General features: G+C 44.5%; 1 protein-coding gene across 2 annotated transcripts in view; it reads right to left on the minus strand.

The window, feature by feature from the left end:
• SUGCT (succinyl-CoA:glutarate-CoA transferase) overlaps window positions 1–26,740 on the minus strand; it is a 619,772-nt gene that overhangs the window by 396,667 nt on the left and 196,365 nt on the right. For both annotated transcript variants that reach the window (XM_020964410.2, XM_020964409.2), the window contains one exon: window positions 5,018–5,089. In XM_020964410.2, coding sequence (XP_020820069.1) covers window positions 5,018–5,089 — 72 coding nt within the window. The remainder of the gene's footprint in view (window positions 1–5,017; window positions 5,090–26,740) is intronic.

The raw sequence follows: 26,740 nt of genomic DNA on the forward strand, positions 1-26,740 counted from the left end.
ACTTGCCTAGACAAGAATAGGTGCTAAGTAAATGCTTGTCGCTGGATATAAGTTCTATTCAGGTGTTGCTTTCCTACCTAGACCGAGATATGAAAAAAGGGAAATAGACAGCTCAGACTTAAGATAAAACTTGTGTGTGTCTGTGTGTATGCATGTGTTTCTGATTAATGATTTCATCATTGTGGAGAAATCCTGGTATGGAAACTCCTTCCACGCGTTCAAATTGGCATACCTTCTGTGACTTAGCTCCTTGAGAAAAAGGACTATTTCATTTCTGTCTCTGGCAATAATTCAGTCAACAAACATTTACTCAGCACTTACTACGTACTAGATGCTGTGCTTAGCACTATATCACCCAGGGGACAGCACAGTGCCTGACACAGATCAAACATTCTCTTAAAAATGCTCCTTGATGGACTGATTCTCATCTAAGGCTGAAATGCCAACTCCATGGTCACAGAATTACTCTGTCAGAGGCAGGACGTGAACCCAGGACTTCCTGCCTCCAAGGCCAGCCCTCTAGTCACTACTTGGTGCTGATGCATACAATGTATAAAACATATGGCCCTATAAATGAATTGAGAGAATATCTCGCCCAAGAGTAGAATGTCTAGCCAAGTCTCCAAACTTTGGAAGACATATCTATGTGAATAAATAATCAAAATGAAATGGCTTGAATATTATTTCCCTGAGGACCTCATTTTGGAAACTGCATTTGTGGAAGTAGCATTGTTTTATGAGGCTGTAATTGTGACCTTAAAATAATAACAAAAATATGTAGGACATAAGTAAATATTCAGCATAGTTTTATTAAAATCCCTGCTAGAAAGAATACTGGCCTGGTGAGGCTTACACCTCAGCTCTGCCATCAGTGGACACGTCACCTGATGTCTCTAAGTCTGAGTTTCCTCATCTCAAAAGTGGGGAAGAATAAAGTGGGTACTACCCAGAAAGCAACTGGAACCAATGCTGATGCCTGCTGAGTGAGGAACAGCTTGAGGAATTGTGGGGCAAGGACACGAAAGAATACTGTTGGGACAATGGGAAAAACAAAGATGGAGGACGCCTAGGAGCTCAGAGGGACTTGTCAGAGCTGACCCAGAGGGAAGAAAGGAGCAGCAGGAAAACAGCACGACAAAGAGGGCGGGAGCAAACCAAAGACACGAGAGCAGCAAAGCGGAGGGGTGTGAAACGAAAGTGACCAGGCCTGACCCCAAGAAGAGATAAGTGAGAGCCATCTGCCTCCTCCCTTCATGGACAGGGAGGGTTGTGGGCGCGGAAGACTCAGCAGAACAGTGGATGTGGCCGATGTGTTGACCGGTTTGGTTATTTTAGTCTTTACAAGAGATGGCTGCTGAGGAACGAGAGGGAAGAGGGATGTATTGGGAAATGTGAATAAGAAGACAAAAGATCACAATAAAAATTTACATTAAAAAAACTAACTAATGTTATCTACCTCACAGGGCTTTTGCAAGAATCAAATGGAAGTCTCTACTTGAATGACATATAAAATATTGTATAAGCTTCAGGTGCTACATAAATGGTAATTCCAATGAGTGCTAGTGGTCATGATTATTCACATTAATCCATAGATTTTAACATAGTCAATTGTATGAACAGCAGGCCCTGTCCTCACGATGCTGAGAGTCTAGTGGGCTACATCACAAACACATCAGTAACCACCATACAAAATGGCACGTGATAAATGCACACGAAGGCCAAATCAGGTACTCTCAAATGTGCAAGAGTGAAAGGTTACTGCCAACTGCTTGGGTCAAAGATGGCTTGGTGGGACAGAGTGGCACTGAAGCTGGACTTCAAAGGTTAAGATAGGAGAGCCTTCAAGACAGAACTTTGGGGGACCCACTTTAATAGTGAGAAACATAGCCCAGCACACATAGAGATAGAATTAGAGACATGTAATTGAAATGCCTATTATAATCCAATTATAAATGTCCAACAGCCAGTTAGTGACCTAGAACTGAACTTTAAGAGACAAATTTAGGATAGATCAATCCATCAAAAAACATGTATTTATCAAGTACCATGTCAGGCCCTAAACACTTAGATCTTACAGTCATCAGCATAGAGATGACAGTTAAACCTATTTAGAACTATTGAGTTCACCAAGAGAAAATAGAGAGAGAGAGAGAGAGAGAGAGAGAGAGAGAGAGAGAGAGAGAGAGAGAGAGAGAGAGAGAGAGAGAGAGAGAGAGAGAGAGAGACAGGGCCCTCTAAGAACCTAAAGGTGCAACCACTGTTAGTGGATGAAGACTGAGACTGAAAAGGAACAGACAGATGAGGAGAACTTGGTGTCACAAAAACCAAGGGAAGAGAGAATGTTTGGAAGGAGGGAGTGGTCAACAGTCCAAAAAGCCACAGAGAGGTCAAGAAGGACGAGGACTAAGAAAAGGCCATTGGATTTGAGTATTAAGCAATCATTGTGACTTTAGACAGAACAGTCAGTCAATCGACAAGCATTAATTAATCACTCACTATGTGTCAGACACTGGGCTAAACACTGGAAACAAAGAAGGGTAAAAATAAAAACAAAAAGCCAGCCCCTGCCCTCAAGAAGCTCCCATTCTGATGGGGAAGACAACATGCCAACAGCTGGTTACATATAAGATGCATATGCAGAGTATATGCAAGTCATCTCAGAGGGAAGGCAATACCAAGGGAGAGGGGGTGGGGAAGGATAAAGGACAAAAGCCGGAGTCTAATGAAGGGTTTTTAAGAATGGAGATCTGAGGGGCAGCTAGGTGGTGCAGTGGATAGAGCACTGGCTCTGGAGTCAGGAGGACCTGAGTTCAAATCCAGCCTCAGACACATAACACTTCCTAGCTGTGTGATCCTGGGCAAGTCACTTAACCCCATTGCCTCAAAGCAGCAGCAGCAGCAGCAGCAGCAGCAGCAGCAAGCAGCAGAAGAAGAAGAAGAAGAAGAAGAAGAAGAAGAGAAGAAGAAGAAGAAGAAGAAGAAGAAGGAGGATCTGATCGTGTTTGGAGGCAGCAGGGAATGAGAGATGGAGATGCCAGCTGGGAGTGGTAGCAATGGAAGAGGGTCTTTGTTAGTTTTGCCTATGATGAAACTTTGAGTCACAAGGATTGGAAGAGGAGTAGGTGGGATTTTATCAGCCCTGAGATGGTGAAGGACTCCCACCTCCTTCAGAGTCTGGCGATGAGAAGGTTCACCCTCTTCTTGTTCTCTCTCAACCAGCAGGGAAGAAGGGAGATTGGGTTGGGCATTACTGACCTGCAGTGGACATGGTGGTCAGGGCCTCAGGAGCTTAATTGCTTGGCCTCATCCCAATATGGAAGGGACAATGCCGATAAAAGTTATTACCCACATGGAGTGTGCAGGTCAGGTTGGGCTTGCTCCTGAAGGTGCCAGGTGAGGTGTTTAGCAAAAGATGACAATGCGGATCTGCAGAGTTCTTGCCATGACCCAGGCCAGAGTAGTAATAGACTGAAGTCAGTGAGTTTCCTTGTGGAATAAGCCTCCAAACAGACCCTGAGTGAATCCATACAATCTACATCAGTTCAGCTCTCCTATACAGCCACCACATTCTCCCACCCTTGCTGGGTTCTAAAAGCAGAAGCTTTTATTCTCACTAAGACTCCAAGTTGAGAGAAGGTGCTGATCTGCACTGATTGATGGAGTTTCCTCACATGGGAATTTCCTAGAGCAATGTCTAGGATCCAGTCCCTATCCTCATCCCTTCATACGCTGCAGGCTCCAGCACTAACTCTGGACCTTCACAAAGGCCAGCCTCCATAACCAGAACAAATTCCTTCTGTCTTTCCTTACAAATGGTGAAATCCTCCTTTCTCTCCCGGCCTCCAGGTTTGACTCTTGTCCCCCTCTTCCACAAAGCCTTCTTCAATCACTCCCGGTAAAATGATCTCCCTCAAATCTTCTTATGGCTCCTTATCTGAAGCTCTCTTTTCCCCAAAGCAAAGGTATAATAGAAAAAATGCTAGACTGGGAGTCAGAAGACCTAAGTTCAAATCCTACCTCCAACCCTTAATAGCCTGTTACCCTAGGAAGAGATTACACACTTCTCAGCCTCAGTTTCTTAATCTATAAAATAGATGATAAAGCCGGTTACACTAGGTAACTCAGAAGGCTCTTGAGTAGATCAGATGAGACAAGTATGCACAGCGTTCTGCAAACCTGAAGATGCCATATAAATGGATTACAGTGATTTGGGTACGTGTTTTTATTACCCTGATAGGGTACAAACTCCTTGAGGAAAAGTATGGCACCATTTGTGGTCCTTGTATCTCCAGTGTCTTATACAACATAGGTGCTTAATAAATGTTGAGTTCAAATCGTTGGTTGATTTGGTTACAGAGAGAGCAAAAGGGTTCAATGTTCTCTCTTGGTGTCATTTTAATCAATCAACCAACATGCATTTGCTACGTGCTTAATACACGTGGCGGGATGAGGCAGCTAGGTGGGGCTGCAATGGATAGAGCGCCAGGCTTGGAGTCAGGAAGACTCATCTTCCTGAGTTCAAATGTGGCTGCAAGACCCTGGGCAAGTCACTTCACCCTGTTTGCCTCAGCTTCCTCCTCTGTAAAAAGAGCTGGAGAAGGAAACAGCAAACCACTCCAATAGCTTTACCAAGAAGACCCCAAATGGGGTCACAAAGAATTAGACAGGATTGAAATGACTACACAGCAACAAAGTATGCCAGGCCCTGAGCTCGGGCTGAGGGTACAGCAACAAAGTTCATAGCCCTTCCCTCGAGGAGTTTACAAAGCACAAGTAGAGCAGATACAAGGTGACCTTAGGGGAAGAAGTGCCAACCTTGGGGGAACCAGGAAAAGTCTCCCGGGGGAGACACAAAGGAGAAGGGCACCTAAGAGGAGAGATTTCACCGAGTTCCCAAAGCCTTAGAGCTCCAAGGCAGTGCATTTTCCTCCTAGCCCAGCTGATCGACCAGAGACGGGCTGTTCATTTTCATAAACCACATTTGAGCCACTTCTTCTCCTCAAATTTGATCAGTTACCTTGCAGATGGTCACAAACTGCTGTTCATTCCCAGCTCCAACCACGAGATAGCCATCCTTGGTTCTGAAAGCCTGAAAAACAAGTATGTGAACTTTAGCACTGGGCAATATCCCCATCGCCCACGAGCCTCGGCCCTTCAATCTCTCTCATTGCCCATATCCAATCTTGCCAAGTCCTGTCATTTCTACCCTCACAACACCTCTCATACCCACCCCTTCTCTCCTCCTGCCTAGACTGCTGCAGTGGCTGCTGGGGCGGGGAGAGGGGTCCTCCTGCCCCAAATCTCCCCCCACTCCACTCCATCATCCATTCAGCTGCCAAAGTGATCTTTCAAAGATCTGGGCCTGGCCATGTCACCCCTACTCAGGAAATGTCAGTGATCTTCAGACTCAAATATAAAATCCTACTGGGCTCTTACTGCCTTTCAGAATATGGTTCATCCCACTTTTTCAATCTTATGCTTCATTGTCCTCCATAGACTCCATGATCCAGTGACGTGATCCAGGGCCTTGTGGCCATTCCTCCCCCATGACGCTCCATCTCCAGTTCCCCGGGAATGCTCTCCCTTCTTGTCTCAGACTCCCAGCTTTCCTGGCTTATGTTAGCACTAAGTTCAAATCCAACCTTCTACTAAAGGCCTTTCCCAGTCTCACCTCCACCAAGATCTTCCCTAACCCTAATAGCACCTCCCCCCCAAGGGTTGTTGTGAGGATTAAAGGAGATAATACCTGTCAAGTGCTTAGCACATAGTAGGTGTTAAATAGATGCTTATTTCCTTCTTCACTGCCACAGCTAGTACCTTCCCTCTGAGATTACCTCCACTCTACCTATATAATACCTACATATACATATATATACACACACACACATATAGGTGTGTACATATACACACACACACACATATTTGCATGTTGTCTCCTCCATTAGATTATGAGCTCCTTCAGGGGAGAGACAGGGTTTTTTTTTCCTTTTCCCTAGAATCTAGAACAGTGCCTTGTACACAGTAAGCACTTAATAAATGCTTGATGACTGCCTGACCAGCTTATTACAGGTGATAGAGAAGACATGAGGGGCCACTTATCCACATACACAGGGGTGAGAGATAATATGTCATATGTGAGCAACAGCAAAAATGGCTTGTCTTTCTGGAACGATAAAAGTAATGCAGCGTGCTTTTGTTCAAAAAGCTGACAACACTAGTAAAGGGTGGGAGCACTTTGAAAATCTTCAGCTGTTTCCAAGAGGGACCTGCCAAGAATCTCTTCTACCTTCTTGATCTACTTTGTATTTTTGCCTGAAATCTTGATCTCAGTAGAAAGCTATTCAGTGTCCTGAGCTCAAACTTTGCCCACCACCCACATTGCCTTCACCATGCCATGTTCATGGACACACAGAATAGCTCTGTCCCCTACAGTTTTCAGGCGACATTCTCCAACGAGTCAACTATTACTAGCATGCTTGAAAATGGGTTTTTACAGCCTAGGAATAGTTAGTTCAACCATGTGGGCAGATAGGGCCATAGCCAACAAGAGATGAAGCCACATCGGGGGGATATATTACTGCTCTTCTAAACTAGATGCTGAAGCAGCTGCTCACATTAGCATTAGAATAATCATCAGAAATTTCAAAACTGGAAGGAAAGAATAATATAAAGTGCTAACAGGTTATGTTGTGATCAAATGCAAGCATTTAAAAATGTACTACTACCATGTGACTTACCTATGAAACAAGCAGATATACAGCCCAGCCTTGTCTCAAAATTCATAAATGAAGACATGGCAAAAGATATTGGGAGTAGGTCCCTTTTTAATGCTGGGCTTTTCAATTTGTTTTAACTTAGCAAGCTCTAAGTCAAATCTCTTAAAAGCTTTTATAAATATGTATCCACAGTACTCAAGAGGTAATAACAGAATTTCCATTCCTGTCCACATCGTTGTTGGTGTGCAAAATGGTGGCGATGGTCTTTAGCAGCAGGATCACAAATAGGAATTTTTTTCCCAAGAAAAGACATATTTCTTGCTACAAGGTGAAATTTTACCCTCTACATTCCATTGGAGGAAGTTTGGTTTTTCTCATCTGCAAATGAGAAAAGGCAGGAGTCCAGAGACCCTTATGCTTGCAAACCCAAGGTAGTATTTCTTACATGTAATCCATATGGGTTTTGCCCCTGTCCCATTAAAAAAGCCAAGGCAAATTTGTTGGACATAACCACATAACGATTTTGAAAATATCAAGGTCTGCAACTAGAAGATTGTTTTTCTCCTCATCAAAAACTTCCGAATCTAGAACTGGAAAGGACTTTCAAGGCCATCTAGTCAAGCCCTCTCATTTTACAGATGAGGAAACTGAGACTCAGAAAAGTAAAACCACTTGCCCAAGGTCAAATAAAGGAAGCAATATTGCATAGTCCAGCTTGCAGAAAGTTCTCTGGAACCTTTCAAAGCAGTGTTGTTGTTACTGTTGTTGTTTCCTGAGTCCCCTGAGAGAACACTAGAGCAAGAAATAAATTATATGTATGTGCTGGGAAAGAAAAGACATTTTGATGGCCTGCTGAAATTTGGTTTCTTATATTTCTTATATTTCAGAATGGAAGCCAATTTTAAAGATAGTTTGTTCCTGGAGGTCAGAACTTTTGAATGAAAGAACCCCTAGACAAGGCTGTGAGCACATTAAAAATCAAGTAACTGAGACGAGGTGGGGCCTGGGCACCTTAAAAGGCCTCAGTGGTCAGGGCCTTTGGAGGTCCTTGGAAAGACCTGGAATTGCAGGTGTGAGGTCCCAGGTGGCAGTTGCAAGCAAATGTAAGTGCTTGGAAGTACTTCCTTTGTCTTAAAGCTTTGATACACGAGTTTGCTCTTCGCTTTCCCCAGGTTATGAATCCCTCAGCCTAGGACTTGCCACCTTGGGGGGAAAAATTTGTTACCTGAAAACCTTCAGTTACTCAAATGCTGGTTAATTGAGGCTTTTCTCTAACTCGTTAATTGAAATAGTTGAGAAAAAGGGCAGAATTAGGAGAAAATCATGACTGTGGATTTTAAACAAAGATTTTGTGATTTATAAGTACATGTGGCCTAAAAATACAACATGGCCTAAAATGATAATAATTATAATAACTAATACTTATTTACTAAAGTTCTCAAAATGCATCACCTATTATCTCATTTTAGTGTCGATACACCCCTGTGAAATAGGTATGAGGACATTATCATCCCCATCTTACCAAGGAGGAAACTGTGGCCCAAGGCAGTGAGGTGGTGCCTACTTGCCAAAGAAAAATGAGCTCGGCTAACCTGTTAACCTGTCCTCTCCCCAACCTAGCTTAACATGCTTCATTTGTTTATCTAGCAAGAGATTTCATTTGAGACAGAGCACCTGAGAGCCTCCGTTCCAGCCAGGTTCTGAATGGATCCAAATAAAGGTGGTGGTGACCTCCATCATCCCTGGAATCCCCCAGGGCATCCTGGGGTCAGGGATGGATGGCCAAGTGGGGTGCCCCTGAATACCTCTGCCACAGGAGCCAGAGGCCCCAAGTGCCTCTCTGAAGCCTTCAGCTCAAAGACAAAAGCCTCCCAAAGTCATTTCAAAACCATTTAAATATTCATCGAGGCTTCTAACACTGGAGAGAGGAGCGAGAGGTGAAGGCAGGCACAGAGGCACCTTTGTTCCAGGGCAGAGCCCACCTGGCTCATTTCCCTACCATCTCCGCATCCTGCTCTCATCTCCACCGTGATTCTAGCGACTCTAATGAGGCCCCTCTGCTAAGGGGGGGATCCTCTGGCAATTTCACTTCGGCTTTTTTTTCCTACTAATTACTTTGACAAGCACTTTCCAGTTACCTCCTTGGCTTTTAGAGCCGCCCCTCCATTTGTGTGCTCTTGCTCAAACTTTGATTTTGGCACACTTGCCACTGTTCACACTTCGGAGACCTTTTTTCTTTTTCTTTTTTAAGCCCATGACAAGCTTTCGGGAAAGGCCTTATGTTTCCCCAAAACTCAATCCTGGCCTAACCCGTGTCACTGAGTGACACATTCTCAAAGCCAGTGCCATGGTGCTTCTGTCTGAGTAGGAGCCCCCAGATCTAGGTTGGTAACACCTGAAGGTTCTAAAGATTCGTGACTGAGAGAAGACTGTGCTTGCTCAGGTAGGCACCACCTACCTGAGTGACACCCGGGAAACAAGTGGCGAGAGACCATCTGGCATCACCCAGGAAAGGCCGTCTTTCCCCATCAGAAATCCACCAACAAATGAAAATTTAGAGTAAAAACAAAAGATGTCACCCAAAAAAAGTCTTTTCTAAAAAAAGCATTAATTAAGCAACTATTGTGTACTAGGCACTAGGAATACAAAATGAAAAGTCCCTGCCATCCAAGAGCTTATAACCCATGTTTATAACTTACAACACCAATACATTTCTTGGCAGAGCCAGAGCAGATACGAGGTGATGGCTGAGGCCGAGAAGGAACTAGCAGCTGGGGCTGGGGAGGCAGGGGTGAGAAAAGGCTAATGAAGAAGATGAGGATTGCCTCTGTCCTGGGCCATTGCTAGAGCCTGCTGGTGGGCCTTCCTCCTCAAGTCTGGAAGCACACAGGTCTCTCTCCCAAGCAGCTCTGGCCAACTCCAGCCCCCCCAAGGGGCTCACAGCAACCTGCCAGCATTCTCTCCACCAAGCAGAGGCCAGTCTCCTCCAGAAAACTCCAAAGCGTGCAAAAGCTCCAAGGCTTAGGTGGAAGCTCAGTTCTAACACACACACCCCCAAAAAAAGTAACCGGGGGAAAAGATACCAGTAGGTGAGGAATCAGGAAAGACTTCTGCTCCCTCGCTCCTGTAGCCTTACCCAGGCCCCCAAACAAAGGCCACTTCCTACACCTGGTCCAGCTTCCTTCAGCAAGCATCAAGGGAACCCATCAAACCCCATCGCAGAAACAGATCTTAAGAGTCCGGAAATGGGGGGGGGGGGCCGGAGCCAAGATGGCGGAGTGAAAGCAGTGACTTGCTTGAACTCTCCCCCAAACCCCTCCAAATACTCATAAAAAATGGCTCTAAACAAATTCTGAAGCAGCAGAATCCACAAAAAGACAGAGTGAAACAAATTTCCAGCCCAAGACAACCTGGATGATTGATCAGAAAGGTGTGTCGCACCAGGCTGGGAGCGCAGCGCAGCGTGGGCTCGCAGGCCGCAGCAAACCTGGAGCAGGCCTCAGAGGACTGAATCGCGGGCAGCTGTGGAGGTTTCCAGACTCCTCAATCCACCAATGCCAAAGACAACTTAGAAGGTCAGCAAAAAAGTCTGTGTCTGTCAGTGGTCAGAGAGGAAGGCGGGGTCTCAGCTCCATTCCCCAAGAGCTGGCCCTGGGTAGGTTGCAGCTGCTTCCCAAGCTTCCCGCCCACAGACTGAGGGGGAATCCAGTGGCTGATCAGAGAGGGACTGCAGGGATCTCTTTGCCAGTCCTGAGGCAGGAATCTCTTGCTTTGCCTGTGTTTGGATCTGGGTCACAGTTCTAGGCGGCAGTGCTGGGGTGAGGAGGAGCGCTGGCATGGTGGAGCTTGTAGTGGCTGTGGAGAGGAACCCCTCCTCACAGTTACAGGACAGAAAGGAATACTTGTGGTCACAGGCCAGGAAAGGAGTAAACACCTCGCCCCTTATCATACCACCTTGGAAGAACTGAAAATTTACAGGTCCCTACAAGTATCTCTGAAAACAGCTACACAAACCCCTGAAGCTTGGGACAGTACATTCTCCACATTGGAAGCAGACTCTTACCTTAACAAAGAGTTTAAAACTCAAGTAATTGGCCGGGATCATGAGCAAGCAGAGCAAAAAGAGTCAGACTATATTATCTTACTTTGGTGAAAAAGAAGATCAAAATATACAACCAGAAGAAGACAACAAAGTCAAAGCTCCTACATCCAAAGCCTCCAAGAAAAATATGAATCAGTCCCAGGCCTTGGAAGAGCTCAAAAGGGATTTTGAGAAGCAAGTAAGGGAAGTAGAGGAAAAACTGGGAAGAGAAATGAGAGTGATGCAAGAAAATCATGAAAAACAAGTCAACAGCTTGCTAAAGGAGACCCAAAAAAATACTGAAGAAAATAACACCTTAAAAAATAGCCTAACCCAAATGGCAAAAGAGGTCCAAAAAGCCAATGAGGAGAAAAATGCCCTAAAAAGAAAAAATTGGCCAAATGGAAAAGGAAGTCCAAAAATTACTGAAGAAAATACTTCCTTAAAAATTAGAATAGAGCAATTGGAAGACAGTGACTTTATGAGAAATCAAGACACTGTAAAACAAATCCAAAAGAATGAAAAATTAGAAAACAATGTGAAATATCTCATTGGAAAAACAACTGACCTGGAAAATAGATCCAGGAGAGAGAATTTAAAAATTATTGGACTATCCGAAAGCCATGATCAAAAAAAGAGCCTAGACATCATCTTTCAAGAAATTATCAAGGAAAACTGCCCTGATATTTAGAACCAGAGGGCAAAATAGAAATTGAAAGAATCCACAGATCTCCTCCTGAAAGAGATCCCCAAAGGAAAACTCCTAGGAATATTGTAGCCAAATTCCAGAGTTCCCAGGTCAAGGAGAAAATATTACAAGCTGCCAGAAGGAAACAATTCAAGTACTGTGGAAACACAATCAGGATAACACAAGATTTAGCAGCTTCTACATTAAAGGACCGCAGGGCATGGAATATAATATTCTGGAGGGCAAAGGAGATAGGATTACAACCAAGAATCACCTACCCAGCAAAACTGAGTATAATCCTTCAGGGGAAAAAATGGTCATTCAGTGAAATAGAGGACTTTCAAGCATTCTGATGAAAAGACCAGAGCTAAACAGAAAATTTGACTTTCAAATACAGGACTCAGTGGAACATGAAGAGGTAAACAGGAAAGAGAAATCATAAGAGACTTATTAAGATTGAACTGTTTACATTCCTGCATGGAAAGATGATATTTGTAACTCATGAGAACTTTGTCAGTATTAGGGTAGTTGAAAGAAAAAAATTGTATGTATATGATAGATAGATAGATAGATAGATAGATAGATAGATAGATAGATAGATAGAGGGCACAGGGTGAGTTGAAGATTAAGGGGTCATATCTGGAGAATAAAATTAAGGGATGAGAGAGGATGATACTCGCAGAAGAAAGGGAGAGGTAGAATGGGGTAAATTATCTCACAAAAAAAAAACAGAAAAGAAAAGTCTCTCACAATGGAAGGGAAACAGGGGAAGGTGAGAGGGAATGAGGGAATCTTATTCTCATAGGATTTGGCTTAAGGAGAGAATAACATACACATTCATTAAAAAAAGAAGAGTCCGGAAATCAAGGTACTAGGAATTCTTTTAGACCAGAAAATTAAAGGCATGCTTTTCCTAAAATGTGGTGCCCAAACCAGAACATGATGCCGCAGCTATGATCTAGCCAAGGCAGGAGTGGGGATATGTTCCCTGAAGCCACTTCTCACAGTGCAGCCCAAGCATCCCTGAGAGATGAGCACAGGGTCTGGTGCACAGGAGATGTTTAATAAATGCTACCTGCCTCATGACCCACAAATACAAATAGTCAGGGCTGTGGAGATGTCGGAGATGCTGCATGGGGAAATAGCTGTCTATAGGGTCTCCTGGGGACTGACTGAACACACACTCAGGACCAGAGCCTTTGCCTTAATTCAAGAGGGTGAGGGCTAACACCCCCCCCAAAAAAGACACCTCATGCATGCAGCAAGCTCCCGCTCACATGGGGTGTCTGAACACTCAATGATAGGAAGGGCTGAAGTGTCATTGGACGACTGGCTAAAGCAGGGAATACTGGGAAATTGGGGGAGGAGGGCTGGGGTGGACAACTTACCCTCCCAGGCAGAAGTATGGCAACAAGAGGCCCGAGGCCGGGTCAGCAACAGTCAAACCTCCAGGATACCCAAGGGCTGAACACTGGGCCTGGGGCCGTGATGTAGCCTGGACTGCCCACACCTGCGCTCTCAGGGGTGATGGTGTGGAGAGCCTCAGAGGGATACTGTATACTGGTACGGTAAGTGGTGCCTACAAACCCAATCCATGCTAAGGACCGGTGCTGGGGGGGCCCACCTCTACCTGCTCTCAGGATCCTAGCCAAGTGCAAGGGGCTGCAACCCAAATAACTGGTGAGGAATGGACAGAGCAAACAGGGAAGACCCATTCTCAGAGCTCAATAAGGAAAAGGAAGAGAAGTTGTTCATAGGAGACCATTGAATTCAATGGCCTCATTCTACAGAAAAGGAAACTGAGGCTTGGAAAGGCAAAACGCCTGGATTTGAACCTAGCTCTTCCGACCCCAAATCTAATGCTCTAAATTCTTGCTTTCTGCCTTCTAAGAACATAGCAGGTAAGAAAGTCCACTAAATTCCTTTGCCTCAGTCACTCTTGCCCTACCCCATACCCCTACACATACACAAGGACCCAGAGCTAGAGCCAGAAGAGGCTTCAAAGGCCATGGAGGCCAATGCCGTCATTTTACAGTAGGAGAAACTATAAAGTGACCTAACCGAGGAAACAAAGGTAGCAAGCTACAGAGGCATGATGGGAACCCCAATCCTCCACCATTGTACCATTTGTACCGCTGCGCACTCCTGCCATGCCTCTGAAAAGCTTTCTTCAAAGGCCAGCTCTCCCTTAACTTGGTAGCATTTGCCATCGGCGCCTAGTACAGCACCTGGCACGTAGCAGGCACTCAGTGAATGCTCGATGATTGACTGATTGATCACAGACAGAGGCCAAAGTGAAGTTGTCTGAAATAATCCGATTGTGTCCTGAGAGTCCTCCCAATGAACCAGGAGCATCCCTGCGACCACTGATGTCACCCTTTGACGCCTCCCCCACCCCAAACACGCATTCAAATTAAATGTCACAAAATTTTCATGGAGAAAAGTGTGAAATCAACTCCAGTTCCAGCAGAATTACCTCTTCTCATCACAAATAGCCTCTGAGTCTGGCACAGACATAGAAGCGTTTTGTCGAAGAAACAGGAATCAATTGGGGCACGGGGGTGAGGGGTGGACGCTGGCCAGCTCTACAAAGGTTTAGCAAATATTCTCGAGTTTTATGATCTACCTTAATTCCCAAGAACCCCCTTGGATTTGTCAACGCTTGCTTGTGTTTTAGCTTTCATAAAATGGCCAGAACAGCTGATGGCAAATCATACTCTCCATTGCGACACGAGTTTTCCATTACCTTCCTTACGCTCATCACTATGGACTCACATACCCAGAGCACCCGTGCTTGGGGAGGGCAGCATGAGGGGGCTGCTGTAATGAGACTGAGGTCAGTGTTTCCAGCTCAGTGCCTCTTTTGCAGAGGTTTACGACTGAACCGTAAAAATTCAATTAAGTTGAAATTTGGCAGATAGGTGGGTTCCTGGTAGGTAATTTTAAAAAAAGAAGAAGAAGAAAAAAAAAAACACTGACCAGGAAAAAAAAAATCCAATAGTTTCTCACTTGAAGGAGAATTTTTTTTAAAAAAGAAAGAAAGAAATCTGCTTTGAGGAACAGGTGTTGTCAAGTTATTTTTAAGATAGTATTTTGCAAACTAGATTTTTATAATCATCTTTTTGAAATTTAATGCTAAAATCTGTTGCCAAACAAATTTAGGTACTGGCTAGATTTTAAATTAAATATCTAGTTTAATTTTTCTATAAAATGTTCTGTCATTTCAGACATGCAAGATAGCCATACAAATTCTTACGCCGCATAACATGCATCGATAATTGCAGACTGCTCTTCTCCAGGCAAACAGAACAGGCAGGATCTCTTGGCAGAGACGGGCAAAGGAAGAGTGGAAAGCTGGAGAGGTGGAGTGCTCAGGGAGGGAGGGAGGCAGGGACTTTTTGCCAAGTTCCAGTTGAGGTCCTACATTCAAACTTACACCAATGATGAAAGCAGCCAGTATATAATTCATGCCTTTGAAATGGACTCTCAATTTATATTCCCCCAGCACCAAGAATTTGATTCAAATCAACCAGCACTCAGTAAGTGTGGAACCATGTGCCCAGCCCTGTGCTAGGGCTGGAGACCAAAGAGAAGATTTAAAGTGCCTGCCCTCAGGAGCTTGCAGCCTATCCGGGAAAACAATCTGTAAATACAAATAGATAAAATGTAAATTTCAGAGACTCAGAAGTCACTGTCATGGCACTTAAAGGTCTAGTAAGAGAACAAACCAGACCCTCCCATGTTTCCCACCTTGACCCCACAGCTCAGCTTTCTCCCTGCTAATTACTTATTTTTCATTAGGTTTAGACTACTTCAAAGGTACTCACTAAGAGAAGTTTCTATCAGTGCTCAGAAGTCAGATCTCAAGCTAAGACCCTGGCTTTGGACCCACATCTGATCCATCAGTGAAAATATCCCCAAGAGGGTCAGGGAGTGCTTGAGATCAGGGGGTACTTCATCTTGTTGTGTGTGTCATGGGCTCCTTCTTAAAATAATATTTTTAATGCATAAAATGAGATAAATAGAAATACAAAGGAAACCAATTACATTGAAATAAAGATGCCAGTTTTCCCCATCCACGTGCATAAGCTCCTGATCAAGAAGCCCTTAGTCTGAGCTGACCAGTCCTGCCACAGGAATCCTTTTTCCTAGAATCCTGAATGAGAGGTCAAGGTCAGCCAGCCTCTGCGGGAAGATGTGCAAATGGATGGGACCCAGTTACCATGTAGTCAATGGGAAGAGGCTTGAACACAAAGCCTTAATATCGAAATCCAAATTCCAGTTCTGCTATTACCTGTGCGACCTCAGGCAAATCACTTAACATCTCTGAGCCTCACTTTCCTCATCTGTTAAAATGAGGAGGGTTAGTTGAAATGATCTCTTACAGCCCCTTCTAACTCAAATTCTTCGAGCCTGTGAGCCCACCTCCTTCCTAAGCTACCAGCCTACTGACACCTCACACTCTTAGGATTTTATTCCTCTTAGCAAGCTAAGGTTTGACTCTTTACCATCTCCCCCGTTCTTCCCTCTAGGAACAAACAACAAAATCTAATCCTTCTGTGTAACATCCCTGCAAATACTCTGAACACAAACCTCTCGTTAATGTGCCTTGAAGACAGTAAGAATGCTCCCCCAATCTTCTCTTCCCCAGGCTGAACATTTCCCAGTTCCTAGACCCAGGTGTGAAAAGTGAGGTTTAAAATTCCCTCTCTGCCCCCTCACTGTCCTCTAGAATGCTTCAGTTGAGGACCGCAGGAAATGCCTTTGAGATGCTCTCTCTATAAGTGAGGAAAAGGAGCCCCATCGAGGTTTGGGGATTTCCCAGGATAACACTGGGGGAGGGGAGGGGAGTCGGAGAACTGGGGTCTAAACACAAGCCCCTGAATCCCATTCCAGGCAGGGCTCCTTCCACCCTGACCCAGGTGAATGTCCTGCCTAAGATGAGGCCTCTGTTAGGAAGCCCAGAACTACAGGGGGTAAGTGACCAGGGCAGAGCTCCATCCTTTTTAGTCTGTTTGGGTTTTTGTTTAGGACAGAATAATTCTATTAATCCAGGCTAAAGAGCACATTAGCTTCTGTGGCTGCCGGGAGGCCTGAGGTGCCAATATCATCATTGTCCATCCATCACCATTTTCATCATCATCATCATTTATGTGGCACCTACTGCATGCCAGGCACTGTGCCAAGAACTTTACAGACAGGATCTCATCTGACCCTCAAAACAACCCTAAGAGGTAGGTGCTATTATTATCCCCATTTTACAGCTGAGGAAATTGAGACAGATAGAAGTTAAATGACCTGCCCAGGGTCATACAGCTAGTAAGTGTCTGAGGCTGGATTTGAATTCAGGCCCAACATTCTAACCATTGCACCACCTCCCTGCCTCAGGCACTTACTAGCTATGTGACTTTAGACAAATCCCTTAGCCTCTGACTCAGTTTCCTCAATGATAAAATGAGGATCATGACAGAACCTAGCTCAAAGGGTTCTTGGGAGGATTCAATGCGATTTTTGTAAAGCATTTAGCACGGCCGCTGGGCACTCAGCTAGCATTTAACAAAAGCCTATTGACTCAGACTTAGCTTGTAATCCATTAAAACCCTCACACCTCTTTCTCAGAAGCCAACTTCCTCTGGACCAGCCCACCGCAACCAAGCAGAAAAAGTCCAATGCTGGAGACAGCACCGGCCCTCAAGTCAGGAGGACCTGAGTTCAAATCCGGCCTTAGACTAAACACTTGACGCTTACTAGCTGTGTGACCCTGGGCAAGTCACTTAACCCCAATTGCCTAAAAAATAAAAATAATAAAAATAAAAAGAGAGACAGAGAGAGAGAGTCCACTCCACTTCCTTCTGGGAGTCTGTTGAATATCTGGAAACAATGGCTATGATCCCACCAATCTTTTACACAGGCTAAATCCCCTCTCTCCTCTCTGTCGCTCGGGGAGTTCCTTCAGTGGGTCCTCATGTGGCCTGGGCTGAGGGCCCTTCAGTGTCCTGGTTGCCTCCTACAATGAGGCAGCCAGATCTGAACCCATTACTCCCTCTACAGGTCTCACCAGGGCATGGCACAAGGCAGGGTCACCACTTCTTTCCCCCAGGACAACAGGCGTCCCTTGATGCCCTCTCCCAGTGTCTCCATTTGGAGCCGAATGCCCGGCTCAGGCAGGTTTTCACTCCCCTCGGGACTCCTCTGCTGGCTTTCTCCACTGTGTTCCCACGTGGGAACCTTCTTTCTTCTCCTGCTCCCACTTTTCTGCTTCCCTTTATGTGTTGTCTTTTTCCCTGAGAATATAAACTCCCTGAAGGCAGGAACTGTCTTTCTTTTTCTGATATTTTTATCCCCAGAGCCTAGCACAGAGTCAGTGTTGAATCGATGGTTCTTGACTTGACCTGTCCGGAGGACAGTAAGCAGAATGTGGAAGGGCCTTGAGCTATATACAGTAAAGGATCAGTCATGAAACCATGGAGCCTACAGAAGAGATGAGCTCAAACAGCTCAAAGGCTGGCACCTGGGAAAGGGACAAGCCGGGCACCCTGTGAAGGCCAAGGGCAGAACTAGCTTGATGCCGTAAGAGAATGCTGAGTTCAAAGTCAAGGGACCGTCATGCAGCTCCGGCCTCTCTAGCACTCACTGTTCCTAGACAAGTCACTGAAACACCCCCAAACCCCAGTTTTCTTATCTATAAAATGAAGAAACTAGGTAACGTCTGAGATCAGCTAGGTGGTACTGTGCCCAGAGTGCCGGGCCTGCAGTCAGGAAGACCCGAGTTCAAATCTGACCTCAGACTTACTAGCTGTGTGACCTTGGGTAAGTCACTAAGGTCCATCTGCCTTACTTTCCTCGTCCACAAAATGGGACTAATAATAGCACCTCTCTCCCAGAATAGTTGTAGGGATAAAATGTGCTTTGTAAAACTTTAAGTGCCATATAAATATTATCATCATCCCTCCTAGCTCACACATGAGGATCTGGAGCACGGGGAAGCAGGGGGTCCATTAAACAGAGGAGTCCTTCCTCTGCAGAGACGAGCTTCCTGGTGAGCTAAGGAGTTCTTGATGAGTGGCTACGAGCCAGCACAGGATGGAGAACCACAGAGCAGAGATGCTGTAGAGGGCCTCCCTGCCTGCCCGGAGCAAGAAGTGGGACTTGGGCCCCCTGGGACTCCTTCCAATTCCAGAATTCTATGACATCTACAGAGGCATTTTCTCCCCAGAATCAAAAGATGTCGTCCACTTTCCTCATGGGAATATAAAGATGAATGAAATGGCAAAGACAGACAACGTTGTCAGCTTATTGTTGGAGAAATGAAGGAAAGGGAAATGATTTCTTTGCCCAAAGCTGCCAATTCTGGGGAAACAGAGGCAGCTTCTGATCTGGCATTGGCCCCAACAGGAGCTAACTTGGAAGAGAATGATGCTGAGTTATGTTTCCCTCACCTGTAAGAAAGAGGCAGGCTGCTATCATGGGGAAAACACTGGGCTAGGAGTCAGTCAGATCCAAATGCTGACGCTGACTGGGTCACTTCGGTCAAGTGGAGCCCAATCTCCATGTGCCCCAAGTGGCCCCTAGGACCCGGCTACAGGTAGATGACGGCTTTTACTATTAGTAGAGGGAGTTTTGATGTCAGGAAAGGGACAAATGGCTGCTGTACAGTCATGCATGGGCTGACATGGAGATATGTTTTGCGTGACTTCACATATATAATGGGTATCATATCACTTGCCTCCTCAGTAAGGGGGGGGAAGGACTGAAGGGAGGGAGAGGATTTGGAGCTAAAAATTTCTTTAATGAATGTTTTAAAAAGCCAATAACATTCATAAAGGTTCATTTTCAGTCTCATTCTAACCCACCCACGTAGGGCGAAGGACAGGACACTGGACAAAGCATCAGGAAGACCTAATTCAGTTCCCACACTGGATGTTGATGAATTATGTGGCCTCATCCATAAGATAAGATGGCATTAATGCCCCTTCCAGCTCTAAATCTGGGCAGCAAGGTGGTGCCATCGTGCATAGAGTTCCAGTCCTGGAGTCAGGAAGATTTATTCCCTGAGTTCAAAACCAGCCTCAGACACTTCCTGGCTGTGTGACCCTGGGCAGGTCACTTACCCCTGTGTGCCTCAGTTTCCTCATCTGTAAAATGAGCTGAAGAAGGAAATGAGAAACCACTCCATTATCTTTGCCAAGAAAACCCCAAATGGAGTCATGAAGAGCAGGCTACGATGGAAAGGAGTGAACAACAACAAAAGCTCTAAATCTAGGCTTCCATGATACTCGATAATGAAATAATAGCATCTTTTGGGATTCATGTTATCTATGAGAAACCATTCATTGTACTTTTCTGTCAGTGACTCCTAAAACTGTGATCTGATCTCATGTTTCTCAAGCTCTAATAGCATCATCTACCTTCCCTGATAGGCAACTGTTCATCTACAATAAATCATTATAAATTCTTTTAAAACTCTATACATGGAGTCAGAGGACTTGAGTTTGAATTCGGGTTTTCCCGTTTATAACTGGTGTAACCTTGGGCAACTTATTTCACCCTCTCCCCCTTGGCCTCAGACGTGAAGTAAGTGATTCATGTGGATATTGAGGATCTTGAGGAAATTCAGGTAGCAATGTAAGCAAAGGATGTAGGTCACCAAGGACAGGAAAATTTGAGTTCCTGCTCCCAGGTTGGGCTTTGCAATCTTCTTGGTACTTTTGCCACCTGCCAAAGAAAGTCCATTAAAAAACAGAACAAAACCAAGAACCTCCCTGTGCCCATGAACTCTGCCAGAGTTTCATTCACTGTTATTGGAAGGCCACCCCCCACCACCATGTTTGGGATCCTTCACCGTAGACCCGAAAGTTCCCCAACACACTTTATTGGAGTGATCTTCCCTGCACATGGTCCCTGCTGAAGTCATTCCCAAATAGAGCATTTCCAATGCTTTATTTTAGGCAAGGAAAGGGGTGGGAAGGGAGAAAGGAGGTATCATTTCAAGATTACAGAATATAGATATAAGTATATAAGACATATGCATATTATATACATATATATTATAATGTTTAATGGTTAGCAATTTATAATCTCTGGCTTCTTGGGCAATGCTGGCATTAGATATGATTTTCTTTTCTTAGAATTAGCTCCCTCTTTACCTTATTCCCACAGCATACCCAGAATTTAAGAAGCAGCAGGTTTTCTCTATTATAAAAACAGGCTAACTAATTAATTAATTGGCTGATTGATTAATTACTTGTCAAGTCACTCACTCAAATTGCCTGTGAATAAACTCAACAACTCAAAGGCCCCTGATTTCAGTGAGGCCCTTTATCTGGTAACGCTTATTTCTATCACAAGAAAAATCAAGCCTCATCTCTTACTTTATAGAAAAAAAAAACGAGCAAAAAAAAGTCTAGAAGCCATAAATGATGGCTCCTGTCTGAAGATCACAGTGGAGAATTAAGGCGAGGGAAAACTCAGAAAGGGAAGAGAAGGGAAGAAGCTTTTCTACAGTGCCTACTACATGCCAGGCATTGTGCTAAACAAGCGTTATACAAATACGATCTCATCTGATGCTCACAACAACCCTGGAAGCTAGGTGCTATTATTATCCCCATTCTACAGATGAGGACACTAAGGTTCATGGAGGTGAAAAGATTTCCCAAGAAGCAAATAGCTCATGTTAATACTTCATGACATCCCCCCCACAAAAAAAAAAACACACTTTACTTTGTATTTACCTGTGGATATTTCCTCTTAGGAGACTCTAAGATCCATGAGAGTTGGGATGATTTGTTTGGGTTTTTTCCCTTATTTTTGGGAGGGGGGAGGAAGGGGTACTCCTAGCACCTAGGACAGGGTCTGGCATATAACATGGGCTTAATAAGCCTGTGTTGAATTGAATTGATCTGAACTACTTCAGCTATAAAGAGTTTTCACAAGTTTTAACTTTCCTCCTCCACTGCCACACTTTGAAAATTTTGGGGTCAGAAACTTTATAAAGTTTTGTTGATTTGCAGAATAGAAGCCCAGGCCTTCTGACAGCAGCCCCCTACCAAGCTGCCCATTGGGTTCTGCTAGGACCGAAACAAGAACTCAGGTGTTTAATTACCCTAGGGGTCTGAGGAGAGATTTCAGGGAGTTGGTAAACTTGAGTGGGGAAAAATTACTTTTCATTGTCACTAACCTTGGGTTTTCTTTGCAATCCTCTGCATTCCATTTTGTGTATTTATTGTGTATTGAGAAGGGGTCCATCAGCCTCTCCGACTGGGGCCAAATGGATCCATAACTCAAAATAAGTGAAGTGCCCCTAGGCTAGAAACAGGGGCCCAGAAGCAAGGATGTTTCTGCAGCCTCACTCCTATATAGCCAAAGGCCAACTGCAAAACTTTGCCCATTTTTCTAGTTTGCAATGTTGTGGGAAAAAGGCTGAAGTCATTTTATACAGACAGGACTAGGGCTCAGACAGAGTTCAGATCTGTGCCCTGACATCCCTCTTCCAGTCTCCATCTCAGTGACCACTAGATCCCAGACATTCCAAAGTTTGCATAAAGGACACTGGAAAAAACATGACCCGTGTCACCATCATGGAGAACATCGCCTTAGAAATTGACAGAAACAAAATTGAATTCCTGTTTTCAAAACATCACCAGTGTAGCTGCCAATGCATTTGAGAAATGGTTGCTGGTTGTTGTCATTTAATTAGAAATGATGGGAATCTTGGGAAGCAGTGACCATGCCACCTTACAATTCATGTGAAGAGAGGAACATCGAGCATACTCTGATGGGTGCCCTAGGCTTTGGGAGGCCAGATTTCAGAAATTAAATCAGTATCATTCCATACAGAGGCAGTGTGGAATGGTAGGTATAGGACCAGCCTTGGAGTTGGGAATGATAAATACAAGCTGTGTGATCAAGAACAAATCACCTAGTCTCTCAGTGCCTCAAACAAACATCCAAGACTATAAATTCCAGGACAGTAACTGATCTTTGTAGGTGGAGAGTTTCCACACTAAAAGTAACTCAGACCGGAGAAACCACAGGTACTACTTCCTTGATTCCTCAAAATGGGAGGAGGTAGAGTCCACAGCTTTAGATTCTAAGAGAAAATAAGCTTAAGAATGGGAAACTTTCAAGAACAAAATTCTCCTGGTACAGCTATGGTCAGTTCCATAGATGAGGCCACAGAGTGGCTACATAGGGAGCTTGTCAAACAAAAGCTCTTAAAAGTCACAAAGATGACATGAAATTGAGGACAAATAAAAGGAAGATCCCATAAGACTGGAGAAGGCATCTCCCCTAGCCTCCATGGTCCTTGCTTTGCCCCAGTTTCTAGGTTCGGTACTATCTTCTCTCCCCTTCTCTTTATTACCATATTTCTAGAATGCACAATAGACATTTGCCACATGTCTCCACTCACCTCCCAGCCTGGAGTCTGGACTCCACAGAAATAGTTCACCCTCTTTCCCTGCCTGTCAGGGTCACTGATGACCTCCACACTCAATCCATTTTCTCCATTTTCTCCTTCTCCTCGTCCTTACCATCTCTTAAGCATGGGACACCGTTGAACCTCTCCCCCTCCTCCCTTGGCTTACATGACAGTACACATTCATTGTTCTCCTACCATTTCTACCATGCCTCTTCTGACTATGAAGGAGCCTTTATCCTTCTCCCACCGCTTAGACATGGATATTCCTCATTCCTCTCCATCCTCTTTCCCCTTGTGTTCTCAATTATCAGTGCTATTAAATTCAGCCAACATTTATCAAAATACTATGCCAGATGCTGGGAATACAAAGATGGGTAGGATAAGAGTCTTGCTTTCAGAGAATTTCCAATCTAATAGGGTGAATCTCTCTCTCTCTCTCTCTCAAACACACACACACATACACACACACACACACACACACACACACACACACACACACACACACACACACACACACACATACCCCACTGTGATAAAAAGAGAAACGACAGAGATCCAGGAAAGGGGTCATGAGAAGTAGGACAAAGAAGTGAGCCCTCTGACCTGGGGTGAGATATCGGAGGGACGTCCCACAGAAGTTGGCATTGAAGTTTTAATCCAGACTTTCTTAAACAGCCCTTGTTCCTTTAACTGAGAATTGATTAAAGGAAGTAAAGATATTTAGCCTAGAAAAGAGAAGATTTGGGGAGTGGCAGGTACAGACAGACAGACAGAGTAGCCAATTTCCAATAAAGAAGATATGGAAGAAGCCCTAAAAGCAGGCACGGTGAGACAAGAACAGGAGATTGAGAACAGATCATTTGGGGCTGGACACAAAGTACACGAAGGAAGGTGTCAGAAAGAAGGCTTGAGGCTCCGTGGTACAGAATTACAGTCAGGAGTTGATGCTTAATTGGATTGGCAAAGGGGAGCTCTGGGAGTTTCTGGAGAAGTGGATGAACACGATCGTAGCAGGACATTAGGGAGTGCACTTGGGTGGTAAAAGAAAGGATAAAGTGGAGAGGGGCCACATTGGAAGTTGGAAGAACATTTAGGTGGCTACTTTCCCTTGTATCATATATATTGGTGTTCATGTCTCCTCGTCCCAGTTCCATAGACTAAGCACATTGAGAGAAAGTTTGTGTCACGTCTGCTTCTTATGGGGTAGAGATTTCATAAGTGTTTGATGAAATAAAATCTTCTCCCTAGGAAATTAAATTTAATACAAGGAGCCATTGGGCAAAACTCAGTAGCCACAGAGCTAACTGTTATGAAGTCCCTTTGTCTAAGAAGCCTAAACTTAGTGTCAGGGACAGACAAGAAGACGCCCTATGAGCCAACATGGAACATTTAGGTGGAGGAGACCCCAAGGACAAGCCCATGCTGGGGCGACGAGCCAGCCCTGGCCTAGTCCAAGCTAACCCTAGGCACTCAGCAACCACAGCACATCTGCCCTCCCCAGATACTGATCTCAACAAAAGGGTCTGTTTTTGGTCAACTCCATCCCTTCATCTACAAAGAGGAAATCCAAAGGTTCTTCTGACAGGACTCCTTATAGCCTCTCACTTTTATTGAAGTCTTACCTAAGGGCCAATACAAACAGAAGCTCACCAAACAGAACCAAAGCAAAGCATATGTCAGTAAACAGGGCACCATCTAGCATCCAGGGCTGGGGCAGGGCCTGGTCACCTGTGATAAGTGCTGTGATGGGGGCAGGCTCCCTGCTCTCCCTCAGGATCGCTGATTTCTCTGGTGCAGGGGTTTCTCAGCACGTGCCTCAGCCTTCCCATGGCCTCTGCTCAGCTGAACAAGTAAAAAGACTTGTCAGAGATCACAGAAGGCTTCTGGGCCTACAGGATTGGGCACCAAAGCCCTCAGTGGGTATATGGTTCTGGTTCTCTGTCTGCTTCTTTCATGCCAGGAAACAGGCTCCACCCTAGATTTCTGTGCTACAAGTAATAGATATACTTAAGTATTTTTATTGTTGTTGTTCAGTCATATCTGACTCTACTTTTCCTGACCCCATTTGGGGTTTTCTTGGCGAAGATACTAGAATGATTTATCATCTCCTTCTCTGGCTCATTTTACAGATGAGGAAACTGAGGCAAGCAGGGTGAAGTGACTTGCCCAGGGTCACACAGCTAATAAGTATCTCGGGCCAGATGTGAACTCAAGAAGAGGAGTCTTCATGACTCTAGGCCTGTCCTTCTATCCCCTGTACCACCTCCATGCTTAAGTACTTCCCATTGTTTATTCTTCGCTGGAGTGCAGGGTTTGTTTGGTTTGGTTTCCTCTGGTACCTTCTAAATACAGGGGGTACCTTGAAATGCATCTAGATGGGTCCCCACCAGCATGCCTCGGTCATGCAGCCTGCAATGAGAGGGAACTCATCCTTTCCCAAGGCAGCCCATTTCATGGATGGAAGGCTCTACCCAATCACAAGGATCCCTGGCCAGTGAGCTCAAATGTGTCTTTTCACAGCTTCTCCTCTGCTCTGCCCTCTAGGGACAAAGAGGGTTCCTTGTCTGAGTGGCAGCCCATTAAACACTTGACCAGAGGCACCATGGCCTCCCTGAGCTGCTCCTTCTCTAAGACAAACATCTCCATTTCCTTGAAGAGACCTTAGGATGAGCTAAACTCCAAGCCCCTCTCAGCCTGGGCTGCCCTTCTCTGGACACTCTCTGGACTCACCTCATTGTGCCTCACTTATAAAACCTTCAGGGCATAATCTTATCTTACATCTCAGCAGTATGCAAATACAGTGAACACAATTAATTTGGGAAGGGAACAATGTAAGTTTTCCTCATGGAGCATATAGAAGTAATTGACATGATGAGTAACCAATTTTCTCACCAAAAGCAATAAATTAATCTTGCAATTGATACCAGCTTTTAGGAAAGTAGAATGCTCTATGGTAGAAAGAGCACTTGACTGAGTGAAACTCAGGAGACGGTCATCCTGGCGTGGACATGGCTGCTAATGGAACAAGCCATGAGACCTCACCTCAGTCACTTCCTTTTCACGGGCTTCGCTTCCCCTTTCATGAAATGAGGACATTGCCTCTCAAACTTTAAACCATGTTGTGAAAGCTGTTTGCATCATGCCAATCTGATAAGGGGCAAAAACAGAAATGACCAAAAGCAAAAGCAGATTTGGGGAAAAGATGAGAAATCCCGGAGAAACAATCAGAGTCGTCTAAAAGATGAATGTCTAATGTCATTGTGGATAACAAAAATGGGAAGAAAGGCATCACGTAAACAGTGTTGAAGGGAAAAGTTGCCAGCGATACAGTGAAAAGCAAATGTAGAGTCTCACCTCATAGCATGTGCTATAATACATTTCAGGTAGATCATTGAACTGATTATAAGAAATAGAACTATAAGAAAGTTAGAAGACATGATGTCTCTCTCTCTCTCTCAATTCTAGAGTACAAGTAAATGTTTAACTCACTATCTTATTAAGAGTAAAATATATGGAAGAGTTAAATAAAATTTAAAATTCTGTACAACTAAAACAATAAGATCAAGATAAGAACAAAAATAACTGGAGAAAAAACATTTCAGCAACCACAGCAGAAAAACAATTTAACGTCTAAAATTTATAAAAAACTAATATAAATATTTCAAGGGCCTTAGACTCCATTGAATTCATGACATTCCCCAAAGGATCTAAACATTTTAAGACATTCACATATTGTGACTAATTACTTGAAAAAAAAATTAAACCTCGCTAATAATGAAAAAATTAAAATTAAAACCACCTTAAATTACTACATCATACTGTTTTCCAAGCAAAAA

This window comes from Phascolarctos cinereus, unplaced genomic scaffold (assembly GCF_003287225.1).
Source record: "Phascolarctos cinereus isolate Bilbo 61053 unplaced genomic scaffold, phaCin_HiC Scaffold_4;HRSCAF=312, whole genome shotgun sequence".
In the NCBI taxonomy this organism is placed as follows: Eukaryota; Metazoa; Chordata; class Mammalia; order Diprotodontia; family Phascolarctidae; genus Phascolarctos; species Phascolarctos cinereus.